At 39.3% G+C, this 18248-nt stretch overlaps 1 protein-coding gene across 4 annotated transcripts in view; it reads right to left on the bottom strand.

Annotated features, from left to right (window-relative positions):
• Nucleotides 1-18248, bottom strand: part of LOC124612510 (synaptic functional regulator FMR1) — a 237528-nt gene that overhangs the window by 113468 nt on the left and 105812 nt on the right. For all 4 annotated transcript variants that reach the window (XM_047140759.1, XM_047140787.1, XM_047140769.1 and 1 more), the window contains one exon: nucleotides 17756-17893. In XM_047140759.1, coding sequence (XP_046996715.1) covers nucleotides 17756-17893 — 138 coding nt within the window. The remainder of the gene's footprint in view (nucleotides 1-17755; nucleotides 17894-18248) is intronic.

Genomic DNA, 18248 nt, shown 5'->3' with positions numbered 1-18248 from the left:
TTTTAGAAAGAGTGTTCCAGTCAACATTGTAGCATCTGTAGACTTAGAGAAAGGTTTTGACAAACACAGGTTTCCTTTCTATGGAAAGTCGTAGGATCAGTATTGCCTCATGTGTTCCTCCATTTCTCCGGAATCCAAAGTGATCTTCCCCAAGGTTGGCTTCTACAAGTTTTTCCATTCTTCTGTAAATGACTCTTGTTCGTATTTTGCAACCATGACTTATTAAACTCTTAGTTCGGTAATTTTCACACCTGTCAACACCTGCTTTCTTTGGGATTGGAATCATCATATTCTTCATGAACTCTGATGGTATTTCGCCTGTCTCGTACATCTTGCTCACCAGATGCAAGAGTTTGTCATGGCTGGCTTTCCAAAGGCTATCAGTAGCTCTAACGGAATGTTGTCTACTCCTGGGATCTTGTATCAACTCTGGTCTTTTAGTGCTTTGTCAAATTCTTCACACGTTATCACACTTCCCTTCTCATCTTCCTCTTCCATTTCCATAATAATGCCCTTCATTGCATCTCTATGTACTACCCCCCCCCCCCCCCCCTTTTTGCTTAGCACTGGTTTTCCATCTGAGATCTTGATATTTGTACAAGTGGTTCTCTTTCCTCCAAATATAATGATACAATACACAAATATGTCTCTCTGAGGTGGCAGCCAACAAAACAGCTTAGAATCTCCATAGTAAACAATTCATCAAACAAAAAGGTTCTCCACAATTTGTAGCTTAAGATATTGATCAACTAGAAAAAAATATTTATTAATTTCCACTTCAGCTTCTAGACTTCCTCTCCTCCCCTTTACCTGTCCTGCTCCTCCATGCCAACCTCCCCCCTTCCCCCCCTCTATGTCACCCCTACCCCAATGGGAGATAGGCTGTTCTCATCCCCACGGTAGTGTTTCCAGAGGTGTCATGCATACCAAATGTGGTTGCAATTGTTCCAGTTGTTTCTACATGAAAGGAAAAAATATCCATGAAAATTACTTAGTATGATCGGCTACAAAACAAAAGTTCAAGGCTGAGAGAGCCTATAATGTCATGATGAATATGGGACATTGCATGCCAAGTGGTCTAATTTCGGAAAAAGTTCCTAGATGACCACAACAGATTCTGCAAAATTTTGTGAGAACAGTTGCACATGTTCCAAATGAATATTGGTCAAGTTTTACTTTCACCAATATGATACTTCAAGACAGATAGTTATTCGTTTGACCTCTTAGCTCATCTATCGACAGTCCACCCCCTCAGTTTTCAGAAACTTTGAGACACACAATATCCATGGCAATATTTTCTTGAAAGAAACAGCTTTTTGCACTCCCTTTACCAAAGTACCTAAAAAAGATTTTATTACCAATTTTAATAGGAATAATTTGAACGATACAGACAAAAAATAGAATGTGAACTTAAGCTTCTTGTATTTACAATTGTTTACCACTTACTGAAGTAATATCTTAAGCCCTGATAACTCGGAAATGAGCTTGATTCAGAAAAATTCCAAATAAGTAGTCTTTTTTAAAAAATCTTTAAAGCATTCGGTTCCACAAAATTATTTTTATAAAAAATAAAATGGAGTAAAGAATACTACAAAAATGACAACTTCCCTTTTTATCATGTGGCTAATAATTTGAGGTAAACAAAACAGAGGCATAATTTTCTGGGTTCTGCTTTATTAAAAATTCTCCCCAAACAATGAGCACTGTGTGTTGAATCAACCTTGTTTAATAAAAATGTTCATAATCAATAAAATACAGTATTAAATTCTCTGTCAAATGTGTACCTTGTGATTTACTTTTGTGAAATTAGTCTTAAACAGTTATGAGTTTAAATGCAAGGTTGTCTTTCCACACTTATGCAAACATACACCTGTAACTATTTAACGACTAATTTCAAGTGCAAAATACCACAAGATACATAATGTGTAGAAAATTACATATCAATTATTTTAACCATTGCATATACTTTTGTTCATTTCATTCTTGTGGTGCCTTGTTCACACTATCTGAATTTTATTATTGTGTTTGCAACGTAGCGAGTGGGCTCTTTTGGGCAAATGTAGCTCTTATGTGCTTCATCAAACCATACGTGGTTTATAACCTGATCTATATTTTGTCGAAAAAATACTGCGTAACTGACAAATTGTCAATTTTTCGTTTTTCAGTCAGATGATGTCATTGACCTTACGCACATCATAATGACGAATTTTTAATTATTTACCATAAAAAAATTATCTGAAACAATTCCACATATGTGACACAGCAAATAAATAGATGGCAATACCGCGTATCTATAATCTATGGATACTATAAACAATACTGCATAAATACAAAAGTGCGCACAGCCACAGCACATTGTTACTGCCTTATTACGTACTTAACAGCGTGCTCGAAAGTGGTTCCATGCTTGTAGCTTCATTCGTGATAATGGACAGCGATATAGATGATATTTTACTGAAGAAGAAATTGTTTCTCAGCTGAAATCAGCTTATGAAAGTTGAGAATCGTTCTTGATAGTGACAGAGCAGTAAGTAAATTGTTTTATTATCCACCTTTGAATGTTGGTAGCACCGCAAGTGTCTTATTGTGATATAAATCAGAACGCCCCCACTGCACTTGTTCTGTGCTTTATTCATTTCTGCCAAAGATTTCTAGACTGTCCACTTTCTTGTAGGATCTCTCATAAATGCAGAACAAACAACAGGCGAGAAAAGTCTTAACACTGAAGTTACATTTACCGAAGAAGAATTAATTTCGTATATGGGGTTCTCGGTTACTGTTCCTGCAACATCTAATGATGCAGGTAAATTTTCTTGGGATTATTGTTAATTGTATTACTGATGCCATCGTTCTCATAAATACATGAATTTGAGCTTCATCTTTGTCTGCTTAAATTAATATATAAACATTTTTCAATCTAAAAACTTCAGTAGCTGTATCCAACAATGCTCAAAATTAAACCACAGTCACTGTTCCCACTAGAGACGACAGTACTTCACACTCATTGCTATGCGATGGTGCTCATTATTTGCCAAACACTCTGGATAAATTACTGGAAGATCACGGGAGCAATAATGATGCTGACAGTGAAGGCCAAGAATTTTATGGTGATGTAAACAGTGACAGGAAAATGAGTCTAAACCACAACCTGAAGATTGGAAGAAAAATGCCAATAAAATTCTGAGAATGCATGGACAGGCGTATATTGGATACAAAAGAAGTCGAATTGGTAAAATCACTCATGATACTCCAAGAGAGGCACGAAAATTAGGTCCAACATGTACTTAGATGTGCCAGAAATCCATTCAACGGAAGTGCCATCAGTTTTCTGCTGGTGATAGGCAGGCAGTATTTAACACATTTTGGAAAACGATGTCATGGTATCAGAGAAAGGTTTACGTCATCAACCTTGTAGACATAATTCCACCAAACCTCCAGGGAAGAACATTGGCAAATCCAGGAGAAAAGGGACGCTCATTTATCATTTGAGAAATGAGCTGGGGAAACAAAGTATGCAAAAATATGTTTCTCAATACTCTTGGGATTAAAGAATGGACAGTCTGATATTGGCTGGGTAATTCCACACATGGGATGAGTCCTGACACAGAATCGTCATGACCTCGAATCAAACAGACGAAGAAGGAAGATGAGAGAACCTTCATGAAAGAATTCCTGGACTCTCTTCCGCATTACTGCAGGAAATCCTCCTCGAAGTTGTACCTTAAGCCTATTCTACAATCCAAACAACAGCTGTATGGACTATGTGGAAAAATGTCATGCAGAGATTTCACCATTAAGTCGGGCTACCTTTAACTTGATTTTAGATGATGGTAATATTAGCTTATTTTCCCCCAAGTGTGTTGTAGTTACAGGCTTCATAACTTGAGTGAAGACATGTGGAAGCAACACACGGAACGGAAAGCGTAGGGAAGGATGCAAAAAGATGCTGACAAGAAAGAAGCCCAGCAGAAGCTCTGCTCAGTGTACACCATGGACTTACAGGCCGTGAAAGTAGCTCCATTTTTAATTGCAAGTGCAGTTTATTATAAAACAAATTTAGCTGTTCATAACTTTACAATGTATAATTTAGAAAGTGGTGATGCAGTGTGTTACTGGTTCGATGAAGCCCAAGGTGATTTAGTTGCATAACGTTTTGCCTCATGCATCGTGGACACCCTATCCAGAATGATTAAGGAAAATCCCGTTCAAGTCATTCTGTATTCTGACAGCTGCACATATCAGAACAGAAATGTGATATTATCAAATGCTCTTTTAAGATTAGCAATTGATACTGGAGTACTGATTATACAAAAGTTTTTGGAGAAAGGCCATACTCAGATGAAATGTGACTCAGTTCACAGTTACATTAAGTGCAAGCTTAAAGGACATGAAGTTACACTTCCTAGCCAACACGCTACGATATCTAAAGAAGCGAGGGAAAAAAAAGCCACAGCTATACAAAGTCCATTACCTAGATTATTCCTTTTTCATCAACTACGCAGAGAAAAGTTTGTGGCTATATGACTCAATTAGGCCTGGAAGAGCTGTAAAAAATGAGCCTACAGTTACCGACCTGAGGGCGCTACAGTACTGCCCAAATGGTATTATTTACTACAAGTGCTCTTTCAACGAGGTGTGGCAAGAATTACCGAGGCATCCGAGGAAAATTCTTGGAGGTGTTTGCTTCCCGAAAGTATACAAAGAAAGACGGAAAATCATGAAATCCAAATGGGATCATTTACAATAACTTAAACCTGTTCTTCCTAAAGATTGTCATAGTTATTATGACAACATTCCTTATGAATGAAAATCATCGCGGAGGTAACTGTGTGACGAGTATCAGTGCAGCGTAATTCTATGTTGCTGCTTTGAGTGGCGTTTAGGATTTTTCTTGAAGAAATGTGCAGACATTATCGCAACTATGTGAACAGTATATTTATTTAAAATGTTTCTATGTAATCTTTCAATAAAAATGATTAATGCTCCAAAACGTGTTCTTACTAGCTTTCTCAGCACCAAATACCAATGTAAATGTGTCAAGTCATGCCGGGAGACTGACAAATACCGCGTAAGTAGCAGATCATGGCATAAATACCGAGACAATTCCGCTTATGTGCTGTAATTAAGCTTTCTAAAGCTTATTTTTTTTGTTTCACATTTTTATTTGATTCAATATTTCCTTGTAGTGATACAACACAAATTTAGTGCCGCTGTGAAATGTATTAGGCGTTTTAGACAGTTTTTTGTCTCTCGTGTAAAATTCTTATTTTGCCTCTTACACGGTATTGTTTCTTCACCGACAATTTGTAACACTAGTTCTGGTTACTATTTTGTAGCTACATCATATGTTTTTGTTGAATGTTGTATTCTGGTGTTATACAATGCACATAATTTCATTAAATTGCAATTTAGCTCCAATTTCAGACAGTGGTGCTTTGCAAGTAACGCTTTTCGTGATTGAACAGAAATCGACGCAGGAGAGCAAAGGCTGGAGCATCAAATTGTCACGTAATTTTCCATGCAACAAAAGATGCTAGTCTGATGTTCTGAAGCACATCTGAACAATACATCCCAAGTTTTCTATGCTATGAAGCTCTGTTGCTGACTGAATATGAGTGTTTACAAGAAGACTGCTTTAATCCCATTGGCAAAAAGAATCTTAACAAGAAGACACGAGTTTAGACAGTTCATACTGAAACAGCAGATTAGGCTCTTGCTCTGAAGAAGAAGAAGAAGAAGAAGAAGAAGAAGACTGTTCATAATTTAAAGTCAAGCCAAAAAATTTATCCGGCATGGAAGACTGCATTAAATAAATATCTGGAGGAAGTTTTATTACCCTTATCATAACAGTCTGGTGAGGACTCCACAGCAAATAAAGAGTTACAAACTATCTTATCATCAACTGTATTTCACTCCTGAAAGAAACCGTAAGCACTGGAGGTAAGACTCACTATGTGAAGCAGAAAATTCAAAGGACACAGAATGCGAATGGAGAATTGCAAATGCTGTGTGTGTAAATCAGTAAATCAAACAAGTCAGTGGAATCAAGCAATATGGAAACTGTGCTGACACATTCAGGGCAAAATGACGGACTCTCATCATAAACAACAGACACACATTTTAAACTTGCCACCTATAAGCTGGACAATTAGAGAAACAGCAATAAATTTTCAAATATCAGAAAGGATAATGAAATCTGTTTGAAAGCTTAAGGCAGAGAAGAACATTCCAGCACTTCCTGAAAATCAACAAGGATGACAGTTACCAGCCAAAGCCACTAGTAGAGCACATTTTTTTTTTTTTTTTTTTTTTTTTTTTTAAGAAAAATGATTAATGTGTGTCATGGAAAAAAGCTCTTTATTACCAGTTAGACTTTCAGGCACAAGGACACATGTGCAGGAAAGATTGTTGCTTTGCAGTTTACGGGATATTTACGCATGCTGCAGGAATCTAAATGGACCAGAAACAGCGTCTAAAAATTTTGTGAACTTAGGGCAAACTGGTGTGTAACAGCTGGATTATACTCTGTTCATCATAAGAATAAACCTGATGTAAATAAATGCAAATGTGGCGATTGGTCAGAAACCAATGAATTCTTACACTGGTACTGTTATGTTCTTGGAAGTAGGTCCTACTTATGTATTAGATATTTTGTTATTCATTTACATTAAATGAAACTAAGATACTGTAATGTATTAACAGATATCAACCGTCAGTGAAGAAACAATTTTATAGGAGAGACAAAAGCTGTCTACAATAGCTGATACATTTCATAACGATATAAAATTTGCATTGTTGCACTATAATGACATTCCAGATCTTAAAAGTGAAAAAAGAAAACACTGTTATGAAAGCTCGATTACTGTAGATACAAGGAACTGTCTTGCTATTTACGGAAGAGATGTTATTTACACGGTATTGGTTTTTCAGTCTCCTGTATGACTGACCACTTTTACATAGTTTTTGGTGCTGAAACAAGATCATTCTGGAAAGATTTATCACAACAATCCATGGAAAAACTTCAAATATACACACGGTTCACATGGATCTGATAATGTGTGTGTTACTGCCGAACAAATAACTACACAACACTGTCAATCCTGAAACAGCGAAGTCCAAGACGATGATCATTCATAAGAAATTTTGTCGTAACAGCAATGACAATACTTAGGAACAACGGCTTTAATCTCTTGTAAATGATCCAAGGTGTCTTTCCTGATTTTCAGTCTTTCTTCGTATAGTTTTGGGAAGCAAACTTCCCCAGAAATTTTTCTGACGTCTTGGTATTTCTTGCCACACATCGTTGAAAGTGCACTTTCAGTAAATAAAACCATTTGCACGGTACTGTAGCATCCTCATGTCGCTCATTCTTTGCAGCTTTTCTAGGCCTAATTAAGCAATACAGCCACAAACTTTTCTCTGCATAGTTAGTGAAAAACGGAGTAATCCGGGTAATGGATTTTGTAAGGTCGTGGCTTTCTTCTCAGCTCTGTAGATGTCAAGGCATATTGGCTAGGAAGTGTAATTTCACGTCCTTTTTCGAGCTTGCACTCAATAGAACTTAAACCGAGTCACATTCCATCCAAGTATGACCCTTTCCCAAAATCTTTTGCATAATCATTGCTCCTGAATCAATTTCTAATCTTAAAAGGGCGTTTTATATCATCACATTTCTATTCTGCCATGTGCAGCTGCCAGAATACAAAATGACTGGGAAAGGATTTTCCTTAACCATTTTGGGTTGTGTGCACGCTTCATACATGATGCCAAACTTGATGCAACCAATTCGCCTTGTGTTTCATTTAACCAGTAACACACTGCATCATATCTTTCTAAACTATACATTATGAAGTTATCGATAGGCTTTTTTTTAATAATAAACTGCACTGGTATGTAAAAGTAGTGCTACTTTCACAGCCTGTAAGTCCATGGTGTAGACCAACCTCATCAAAGAAATGTGCCCCACGAGCTCAAGGCAGTGTAGTTCAGCACACCGTACACGATCGTGTGTCGCTAGTGTTGGCAGATGGATGGATGGAGGGAGACTGCACAGCACTGCTCTAAGCTGTGGACTGTCCCGAGGTCAGATCCAATGTAAACAAAAATCAGAGGAAGTGGTCGATGAGCAGCAAAGCATTTACTGTTTAGGTAACAATTAGTGTTCGTGTGGCAGAATACGCAGAACTTCAGAAAACAATATCCAAAACAACAATTGGAGAACAACTTAGCAGTTTTCTGACCCACAGTTTGATTCTATTAGTATTGCACACACACAATCGTCATATGGACAATAGGCGTCTTCTGAAAGACATATCGGTTTCTTAAATGAACTAGTGTCAACTATTTTATTTTAGAAATAATTTTGTGTAAGGAATATAGAATCTTTCTTACTGTTAGTAACTTCACTGTTGCAACTGTTCTCACCTGTTGTTCATTCTCAGTTTACATAAGAACCTATAATCAAGTGGGTATTCAAAACATCTTAGCAGTAAGGACTAAAGCGCACAAGTGAAGTGTGATGCTACAATAAAGCAGCTGTGTTACTACTGAATTTTAAGAGTTTTAGCGGACTGCTGTTAATGAGAAGTAAACAACAAAAAAATTTTCTTACCATTGTCAATCACTCTCGAGAAGGACTCTCCACTTTGATATGGTCAGTTAAGGGGAGAAACAAATTCTTTCTCAGTAAAGAGAACGTCTTGTAAAATGCTGTCCATTTTCATGAACTGAAGGCAGAACCGAGGAACAGCTTTCAAACATTGGAAGATATGTAGTAAGCAAAAACAATGTTCTGCAGCTGCGTGCACTTTTGCATTTACATGGCATTTTTTGCTGCATCCAAAACAGTCTAGTAACGCAGTATCTCATACTTTTGCACTTATGGAGTATTTCCATCTATTTCTCTGCAGTGTCAGATAAATGGTATTGTTTTAGTTCATTTCATGTGTAGATAAAAAAGGACTGAAAAACACCAAATCTATACTCTGTCAGCTCCGTGGTATTATTTCTTCACCGATGATAAGAATGAACCTGACGTAAGCAAACACACATGGTAAGATTGGTCAGAAGCCGAAGCACACGTACATTGATACTGTTACACTCTTGAAAGTATGTCTGTCTTATGCATTAGTCATGTTGTTACTCAGTTACATTAAATGAAACTTTAATCAAACAATGGAAAATCCAGGAAGGAATGTAACAATATTAGAGAACGAAAGTTGCTACTCACCATATAGCAGAGATACTGAGTCACAGATAGGCACAAGAAGAAGATTCTCACAATTATAGCTTCCGGCCATTGAGGTCTTTGTCAATAAAACACACTCATGCGCACACACACAACTCGCACACATGACTGCAGCCTCAGGCAATTGAAACCACACTGCGAGCAGCAGCAACAGTGCATGATGGGAGCAGTGACTGGGTGGGGGTAGGAGATGGCAGGGGTGGGGAGGAGGAGGGATAGTATGGTGGGGGTGGTGGACAGTGCAGTGCTGCAGTTTACACAGAGGGCAGGTGAGAGGAGGGGGGGTAGGGGGAGTAGCGGAAAAGGAGAGAAATAAAAAGACTTGGTGTGGTGGTGAAATGACTGTTGTGTAGTGCTGGAACGGAATGAGGGAGGGAGCTGGATGGGTGAGGACAATGACTAATGAAGATTGAGACCAGGAGGGTTACGGGAACATGGGATGTATTGCAGGGTAAGTTCCCACCTGCGCAATTCAGAAAAGCTGGTGTTGGTGGGAAGGATCCATATGGCACACGCTGTGAAGCAGTCACTGAAATGTAGGATATCATTTTTGGCAGCGCATTCAGCAACAGGGTACTCCACTTGTTTCTTGGCCAGTTTGTCCGTGGCCATTCATGTGGACAGACAGCTTGCTGGTTGTCTTGCCTACATAGAATGCAGCACAGTGGTTGCAGCTTAGCTTGTAAATTACGACTGGTTTCACAGGTAGCCCTGCCTTTGATGTGATACGTGATGTTAGTGACCAGACTGGAGTAGGTGGTGGTAGGAGGATGTATGGGATAGGTCTTGCATCTAGGTCTATTACAGGGGTATGAGCCGTGAGGTAAGGGATTGGGAGCAGGGGTTGTGTAAGGATGGACGAGTATATTGTGTAGGTTCGGTGGACGGCAGAATACCACCGTAGGAGGGGTGGGAAGGATAGTGGGCAGGACATTTCTCATTTCAGGGCATGACAAGAGGTAATCAAAACCCTGGCGGAGAATGTAATTCAGTTGCTGAAGCCCCAGATGATACTGAGTTACGAAGGGAATGTTCCTCTGTGGCCAGACTGTGGGACTTTGGGAGGTGTTGGGAGACTGGAAAGATAAGGCACGGGAGATTTGTTTTTGTACATGGATGGGAGGATAATTACAGTTGGTGAAGGCTTCAGTGAGACCCTCGGTATATTTAGAGAGGGACTGCTCGTCACTGCAGATGTGACGACCACAGGTGGCTAGGCTGTACGGAAGGGACTTCTTGGTATGAAACAGGTGGCAGCTGTTTAAGTGGAGGTATTGCTGGTGGTTAGTAGGTTTGATATGGACGGAGGTACTGATGTAGCCATCTCTGAGGTGGAAGTCAACATCTAGGAAGGTGGCTTGTTGGGTTGAGGTAGGACCAGGTGAAACAAATGGGGGAGAAGTTGTTGAGGTTCTGGAGGAATGTGAATAAGGTGTCCTCACCCTCAATCCAGATAGCAAAGATGTCATCAATGAATCTGAACCAGGTGAGGGGTTTAGGATTCTGGGCTTTTAGGAAGGATTCCTCTAGATGGCCCACGAGTTAGCATAGGATGGTGCCATGTGGGTGCCCATAGCCGTACCATGGATTTGTTTGTAGGTAATGCCTTCAAAGGAGAAGTAATTGTGGGTGAGGATATAGTTGGTCATGGAGACTAGAAAGGAGGTTGTTGGTTTGGAATCAATAGGGCATCTGAAAAGGTAGTGTTCGATAGCAGTAAGGCCATGGGCATTAGGAATGTTAGTGTACAGGGAGGTGGCATCAATACTGACAAGCAGGGCACCGTGTCGTAAAGGGAGAGGAACTGGAGAGTCGGTCGAGGAAATGGTTGGTACCTTTTATATAGGAGAATAGGTTCCGAGTAATAGGTTGAATGTGTTGGTCTACGAGAGGAGATGTTCTCCCAGAGGTGACCCAGTAACTTGCCACAATGGGGCATCCTGAGTGTTTAGGTTTATGGACTTTAGGAAGCATGTAGAAGGTAGTATTGCAGGGTCGTGTTAGGGGTGAGTAGATAGAGGGACTCTGGAGAGAGGTTCCGGGACGGCACTAATGATTTTAGGTAGTGGCTGGACATCCTGCTGGATTACTGGAATGGGGTCACTGTGGCAAGGTATGTAGGTATCTGACAGCTGGCGGAGTCCTTCCACTAAGTAATCCTTGCGGTTCAAACAACAGTGGTGGAGCCTTTGTCCGCATGTAGGATTATAAGGTCAGGATCAGTTTTTAGATGGTAGACTGCAATTCTTTCTGTGGATGTAAGGTTAGTTTGAATGTTGAAGGATTTGGGGAATGATGGTGAGGCAAGGTTCGAGGTTAAGAAATTCTGGAAAGTTAACAGGGGGTGGTTATGGGGGCAGTGGGGGAGGATGATCACAGCTGGATGGAGGAGTGAACTGTGTTAGGCAAAGTTCAATCTTGGTCTTCGGTTGAGTCTGATTGGTGACGAAAAAGTGTGTCCACTGTAGGGACCGGGAGAAGGAGAGAAGTCCTGCACAATTGAATTTGGGAGTGGGGAAAAGGTGAGGCCTTTGGAAAGGACTGATATTTCTGTGGGATTAATGCTTCTGGAGGAAAGTTTCGTGACTGTGCTGCAGGTCTGTTAAGGTTCTGGATTCTGTGTGGTGGTGGGACGGAGTTTTGGAGCATGGAGTAGGTGTAGTAGATCATTGAGACATGGTTTGTCAGCTAGAGGAGAAGTTTGGAGATTGTGGTAGAGTTTGTGGGCAGTGGTGATGAAACTTTAAGACATTCTAATGTATTAACAGGCATCAAGGTTTTTATTAATCATGCTTTAGCTATGTAGCTTTTATCCAAAAAATCAATAGAGTAACAGTCTGTACTGTTGTGCTGTGATTGTCATGCTGATAATATGCAATGTGGGAGTGCTTCCTGCTTCATAGTGAACACGATTAAGAAGTGCCGAGAAATAGGTTGTTGTAAATGTCTTTCAAAAATTTTCGAGGGGGGGGGGGGGGGGGGGGCAAAAAATTCTGGCTTTGAAATTTTCCGAGGGATTGTATTTGATACAGTTTAGATACAAATGCATATTGGATATATAGCAGAATCGGTAGCATAGTAGACTAATAATCAGGTGCAATTCATGGATTGCTGGTTCAAGTTCAAGTCCCACCTTTGGTATCTTTCTTTTCATTCAATTTGAAATACCTACATACCATAATTGTAAAATTAATCACATTTTCTTATGAATAACACACGTTGTCTTGTTTCTAATTACATATTACATGCAAATTGCCTGTTTTCATTACTTATATAAATTGTTAATTATCACTATGTAATGAAAGACTTAATAAAGGTTGTTTACATTAAGAAAGTATAAGAATTTAATTTTTAGTAAAAAAGTGAGAAACCAAAGACACTTTATTTGGACTATGTTTTATACCACAGATGAAGCCTCACAAGAACCAGAGCGATACGTGTCATAGAAACATGAGAAACAATCATTATCACACCATACAAATGCCACATTTTTACGTCTGCCTCCATCCCGTTACAATATGAACCCAACAGAACTGATCTGGAGCCAAGTTAGAGGATGTCGGAGAAATAACAAGACTGTTAAGCTACCAGGTGCACTGGAACTAATGCACGCAGCATTTTCACATGCAACTGCTGCAAGCTGGTGGGATATACAATGGTGCGTCATAAAAGAAGAGGAGAAACTGCGGTGCCTGTGTGGCTTCATACATTCTGTTGTTGACTGACTCGTCGTCTGTCTTTCTCAGATTCGGACAAGTAAGGAGCTAAGAGATTACCAGATGACTGACTGTAGTTAATACTTTCAGTGGCTTCAGTATTCAACAATACGGTGAAATCTCCACAGTATGCTTTTGCATTACACAAAGCTTGCTCAGAAAAATTCCCATGTGTTTACATTAGTATTCTAATTACAAGTAGGATTCGTGAAAAAGTCCTATGTTAGGTGAGAACGAGAGCATTTATGCTTTCTGCCTGGTCACCTAAGAAGGATGCGGTAGTGCTGTAGTTTCGCCAAATATTATTTCATTGTCTTTAAAAGTTAAATGACATTCGAAGAAGTACTGTTTTTCTACTTGTCTATGTCTGAACTGCACTGCTCACATCATTGCAGATTAGTTGGACCAGCTGGCCGGCCAGTGCTGTCCAAGTTAAATGTGGCACTAAAGCTGTCCTGCATTATTGTTAAGTCTGTGTGCTTAATACAGCATAAAAAACTTATTCTTATGATCATACTTGACTGTAATGGACACAGCTTTGCTTCTGCTGCACATGGAACAAAATCCAATGACATTCAAGAAAACACAGAATAATATATGGTGTGATGTTTTCATCAGATTTATTTTTATGATGAACAGAATATAGTTGCAATGCAGGCAGTTTGAATTTGTGTACTACTTCAGAACGTTGAGCTTATGTTTAGTGGAGCACCAGCAGCAGCAGCAGCAAGTGAAAATTATGAGAAGCTTCTCAGCAAGGCACTTTTCAGACTAGAATCTAAAGAATGTGTGCTACACATCGCTGTAAAAACATCCTGGATCAGAAGCAGTAGCATCTGCAGTCACCAGCTATTGCATAGAGCATGATTCTCAGGAAATTATTGCGTATAAATTTCGCCCCAGTCGCTTAAGTGGTGCTAGTAGCGCAATTATGAGGATGCAGATCAGGTTTGCTTAAAATACATGCTGTACCAGTTGTGGGCATTAGTTACCACTGAGATTGGATGTGGTGAGTTTATGTTAGTCAAGAATGTGTAAGATGACAAAGACTCCATTATTATCACCTCACTGTGTTCGAAATAGATTATGAAAAATGGCTATGATAAGCTGGATGTTCCTTGTGTGATACTGCAGAAAGAACTGGCAGAAATTTAGCCATTGTAAACGATTTCTGGCAACGGTCAAGTGATCTACTAGCTAAGTTGCAACCACTGTGTTGCATTCTATGTGGATGTGACAACCAACAAGATGTGTGTCCACACGAATGGCCACCGACCAACTCTGGCTAAAATGGAAATGCTGTGTGGCTAGGGCCTCCCATCAGGTGCAAGTCTTTCGAGTTGATGCCACTTCGGTGACTTACACGTTGATGGGGATGAAATGATGATACAAACAACACAACACAACACCCAGTTCCTGGGCGGAGAAAATCTCCGACCCAGCCGGGGATCATACTTGGGCCATTAGGTATGACATTCCGTCATGCTGACCACTCAGCTACCAGGGGCGGACACTGCGGCTAAGAAACAGTTGGACCACCCCATTGCTGAGCATGCCCTCCAACACTATGTTCTGCATTTATACGACTGCTTCACAGCCTGTGCCATCTGTATGCTTCCCACCAACACCAGATTTTCAGAACTGCACAGATGGGAACTCTCCCTGCAATGTATTCTACGTTCTTGTAATCTTCCTGATCTCAACCTTCATTAGTCTTTGTCTGACCCTCTGGTCCCTTCCCTGTTCTCATTCCAGCACTACACAGTCCTCTATTCCACCAATGCACCCACAGTCTCTTTACCACTCTCCTTTTCCATTAACCCACCCTGCCTCCCGTCTAACCTCCTGACTGCACCAAACTGTCCTATCCTCTTCCACCTTGTCCCCCTATCCCCCCCCCCCCCCCCCCCCCCCCCCAAGCAACACCTTACTGACTCCCACCCACCTGCTATCCCTCCCTGACACAGCCTCCTCCAAACGTCCACACCACTAGGTTGCATCTCCCATCATGCACTGCTGCTCACGGTGTGGCCTCAGCAGGCAGAGACTGTGGCCCATGCTCACTATCTCCGACAAAGGTCTTAATGGCCAAACACTCATTTTCTGACAATCTTTTTGTTGTGCCTATCTGCGACTCACGGTCTCTGCTATATGATGAGTAACAGCTATCCTTCTCACAATGTTACATCGCCTTCTGCATTTTCCATCTTTGAATTTTAGCTAGACAAATGAAATTTCATTACCTACATTAATAACTTTTTGGTGTTGCGATTTTTTCCCATCAGTGTAGTCAAGAAACACTCCACCTATTTGTCATTTGTTTCCACCAAAATCAGAATGTAGAATCCATTGGATTTGGCATTGTCAGTGATTGTCTGGGACCTGATGTAACTAATGTGCAAATTTTATCAAGAGCTCCTTAAAAACTTAGCACAGTTTGCTCAGATATCCCTACATTTATGATTTCAGTGATGCCTCCAGTGCCCAATACAAAATTTCAAAAATTCTATATTTGTCCTGTAATAAAATACACTTTGGAATGAGAACAGAATGGAATTTTTTGCTACAAGTCATGAAAAATCACTTTATGATGGGATTGGAGATACAAAAAAGCAATTAGTAGACACAGCAAGCTCACAATGACTAACTAATAAGCAGATTCTTACACATGTAGCTCTGTTTCACTTTTGCACCAAGCATTAATGGCATTAAATTTGATTTCATCAGCAAATAAGAAATTGAACAAAAGAAAGCTTTACGAGAAGAGTGGTTTAAACATTGGCATACCCTAGCGGGAACTGGAGAAAACTGATGAAACACTCATTCAAACCAGTGGAGCTTCAGATGATGCACCATCTTTTCTGGACAAAATTAGTGGCAGATTGAAAGAGAGATATTTATAGTGGACCTCCAGCCAGGACAATATGCTGCATGTAATTATGAAAAAGACTATTTGGCTGGAAATATCTGATACTTCCACTGAGCAGAAGGATGCTTTAATCACATAAACCACAAACCAAGCGAGTGTGTTGCAGCTGTTACACAACGATTTTACTACCATAATCTCCAATGCCTTGGTATCACACAGTTGAACATCAAGCTTATAACCTGCATGATTCTGTACTACCTTTAGCAGAAAAACAGGCTGAAATACATCATGATGACTTTCGACATGAGACACCCCCTTTTTTTTATGTTTTCATTTCTTCTGACTCAATCTCACTTCCTAGCAATCAGGATTTATAATACTGCCATCCCCAGAGTGTACTAAACAATCTTCTAAGATAATAAAATGTCAGATTTGAGTACCGATGGAATACGGGCATATTTTTAATGCAACTCCACCCTGTCATTGCTTTTTAAGCTCTTATGTGCTCATATTGCAAAACCAAAACTAGTTTTTTAGGTGGTCTAGAACAGGGTCCTTAAAATGAAAATGGTGTAAGAGTTCACGGGAAACTTTTTGTGAAAGTGGGCTAAAAATACCAATTTTCGGCCATGCACAAAAATGGTCAACTTTGCACTTAATCTGTACTCTACTGGAAAGCAGGAGCAGCCTGAAATTTTATATTCAAAGACCTCGTATTAACAAGTTGTTGTGTGAAAAGTTTCAGGTTTATCCCACAACCACTTCTGGGGATATGAAAACCTAAACTTCACTTTTTATCATTGTAAGGAAATTTATTTTACATTTGAAATACATAAAATCTAAGGGAATTTTGAACTACTCCCAACTTGTTGTTTAGGGGAAATATAAAGCAGTTCAGCTTGAGAGTGTTTACTGGTCATTCGTAATCACCTCCGGCAGCAGCCTCACCTATTTCTGAGAGTTTGTTGTTGTTCTTGGGTGTGACAGTTTATGCTGTTTGGTTATAAATGCACCATACTTGTTATAAGGAGCAGTCAAATGTAACTGAGACAGATGGAAGGCAAGCAAGTAAACTGCTGATTATTTCAAAGGTTAGTTTGAGATAAGGTGGTCAGTGCCTTCACGGCAAAATGTTTGCAGCTGCCTACATAACCATGATTGTACCCAGGTGTCTAAATAAACGGCCACAAGTGCCTTCCCTCAGAATTGCATAGGGAGAGAGCAGGACTGTGTGGAGGGAATGTATGAGCTCCCCAGAGAAATTTCTGAAGTGTAGTCAAACCAACCTTGCAAATATGCCTCACCCAAGTCTTCGTAATCAGAATGAGTACACACAGTTTATTGCTTACTACATTTTCCTTGTTCACACAGTAAAACTTCAGCATCACGTTTTAATTTATAACTTTCTTACTACTAACTATTTGCAGTAAGTACCCTTTGCAGACAGTATCTATATGTATCTCTGAATGTACCTGCAAAACAATCAATGTAAGAGAAATAGTCCACGAGATGACATCAAACATCGACATGTACGAATATACTGTTTTTGTTTAAAATGGAGTGCAAAATTACACAGACTATATTCATCCAGTATTTAACACATTAACCCATTTGTGAAGTAATCAGATGTTTGAAGCTTTTTTTTTTTTTTTTTTTTTTTTTTACACACACACACACACACATGTGAGTTTCATTCTTAAAAAATTGGGGGCTTGCTAAAAACACACTTGCTGGACAATTATTTTCTACCCGATGAATTCTAGAACTCTAAAGCCCGATCTATCTTTTCATTTATTTGCTGTGAATGATCAAAGATTTAAAGAATACATTTTGATATAATCAAGTTAGGTATTCATTGTTAAAAAATTCACTTTTCTTGTGGCATGTTATGACTTGTGTTTAAATGGTTAAAAACAAACTTACCACACCACTTTTGTCCACAATTTCCTGAATGATCCTGCCATTCTTTCCAATGACTTTCCCCACCAACACTCGAGGAACTTGAATAGATTCTTCACTGTACTCCAACATACTTCGAGCCTTTTTTACCGATTCAGCGGTCTGAAAACAAAATGTTCAAAAATTTATTTTTTACTTTATGACATTGAGACAAAATGATTAGTATGCTATTAAGTTTCACAGTATTATTTTACATTGTTTTGTTCTCGCGTAAAGCACACTACTTATATTTTCTTATGACAATGGAGCGTGAAATTAAAATCTCTTGACTAATTGGTCTCTTAACCTCCAATGTTCTCTTTAGTACAGGTTTTATTCCACACCTTTATTGTAAATTTTCCATTTTAGCTACTTGTAAATGTATCTCAATATAAATACTACAAGATGAACCCTCAGAATAAGCACTCAGATTTGTGACAATGTTTTTATTTATGGTTGAATAGCTCTTTGGAAACAC

The sequence above is a fragment of the Schistocerca americana genome, chromosome 1 (assembly GCF_021461395.2).
Source record: "Schistocerca americana isolate TAMUIC-IGC-003095 chromosome 1, iqSchAmer2.1, whole genome shotgun sequence".
NCBI classification, from domain to species: Eukaryota; Metazoa; Arthropoda; class Insecta; order Orthoptera; family Acrididae; genus Schistocerca; species Schistocerca americana.
Note: the sequence above shows the minus strand (reverse complement) of the source record. Positions and strands in the feature narration are given on the sequence as shown.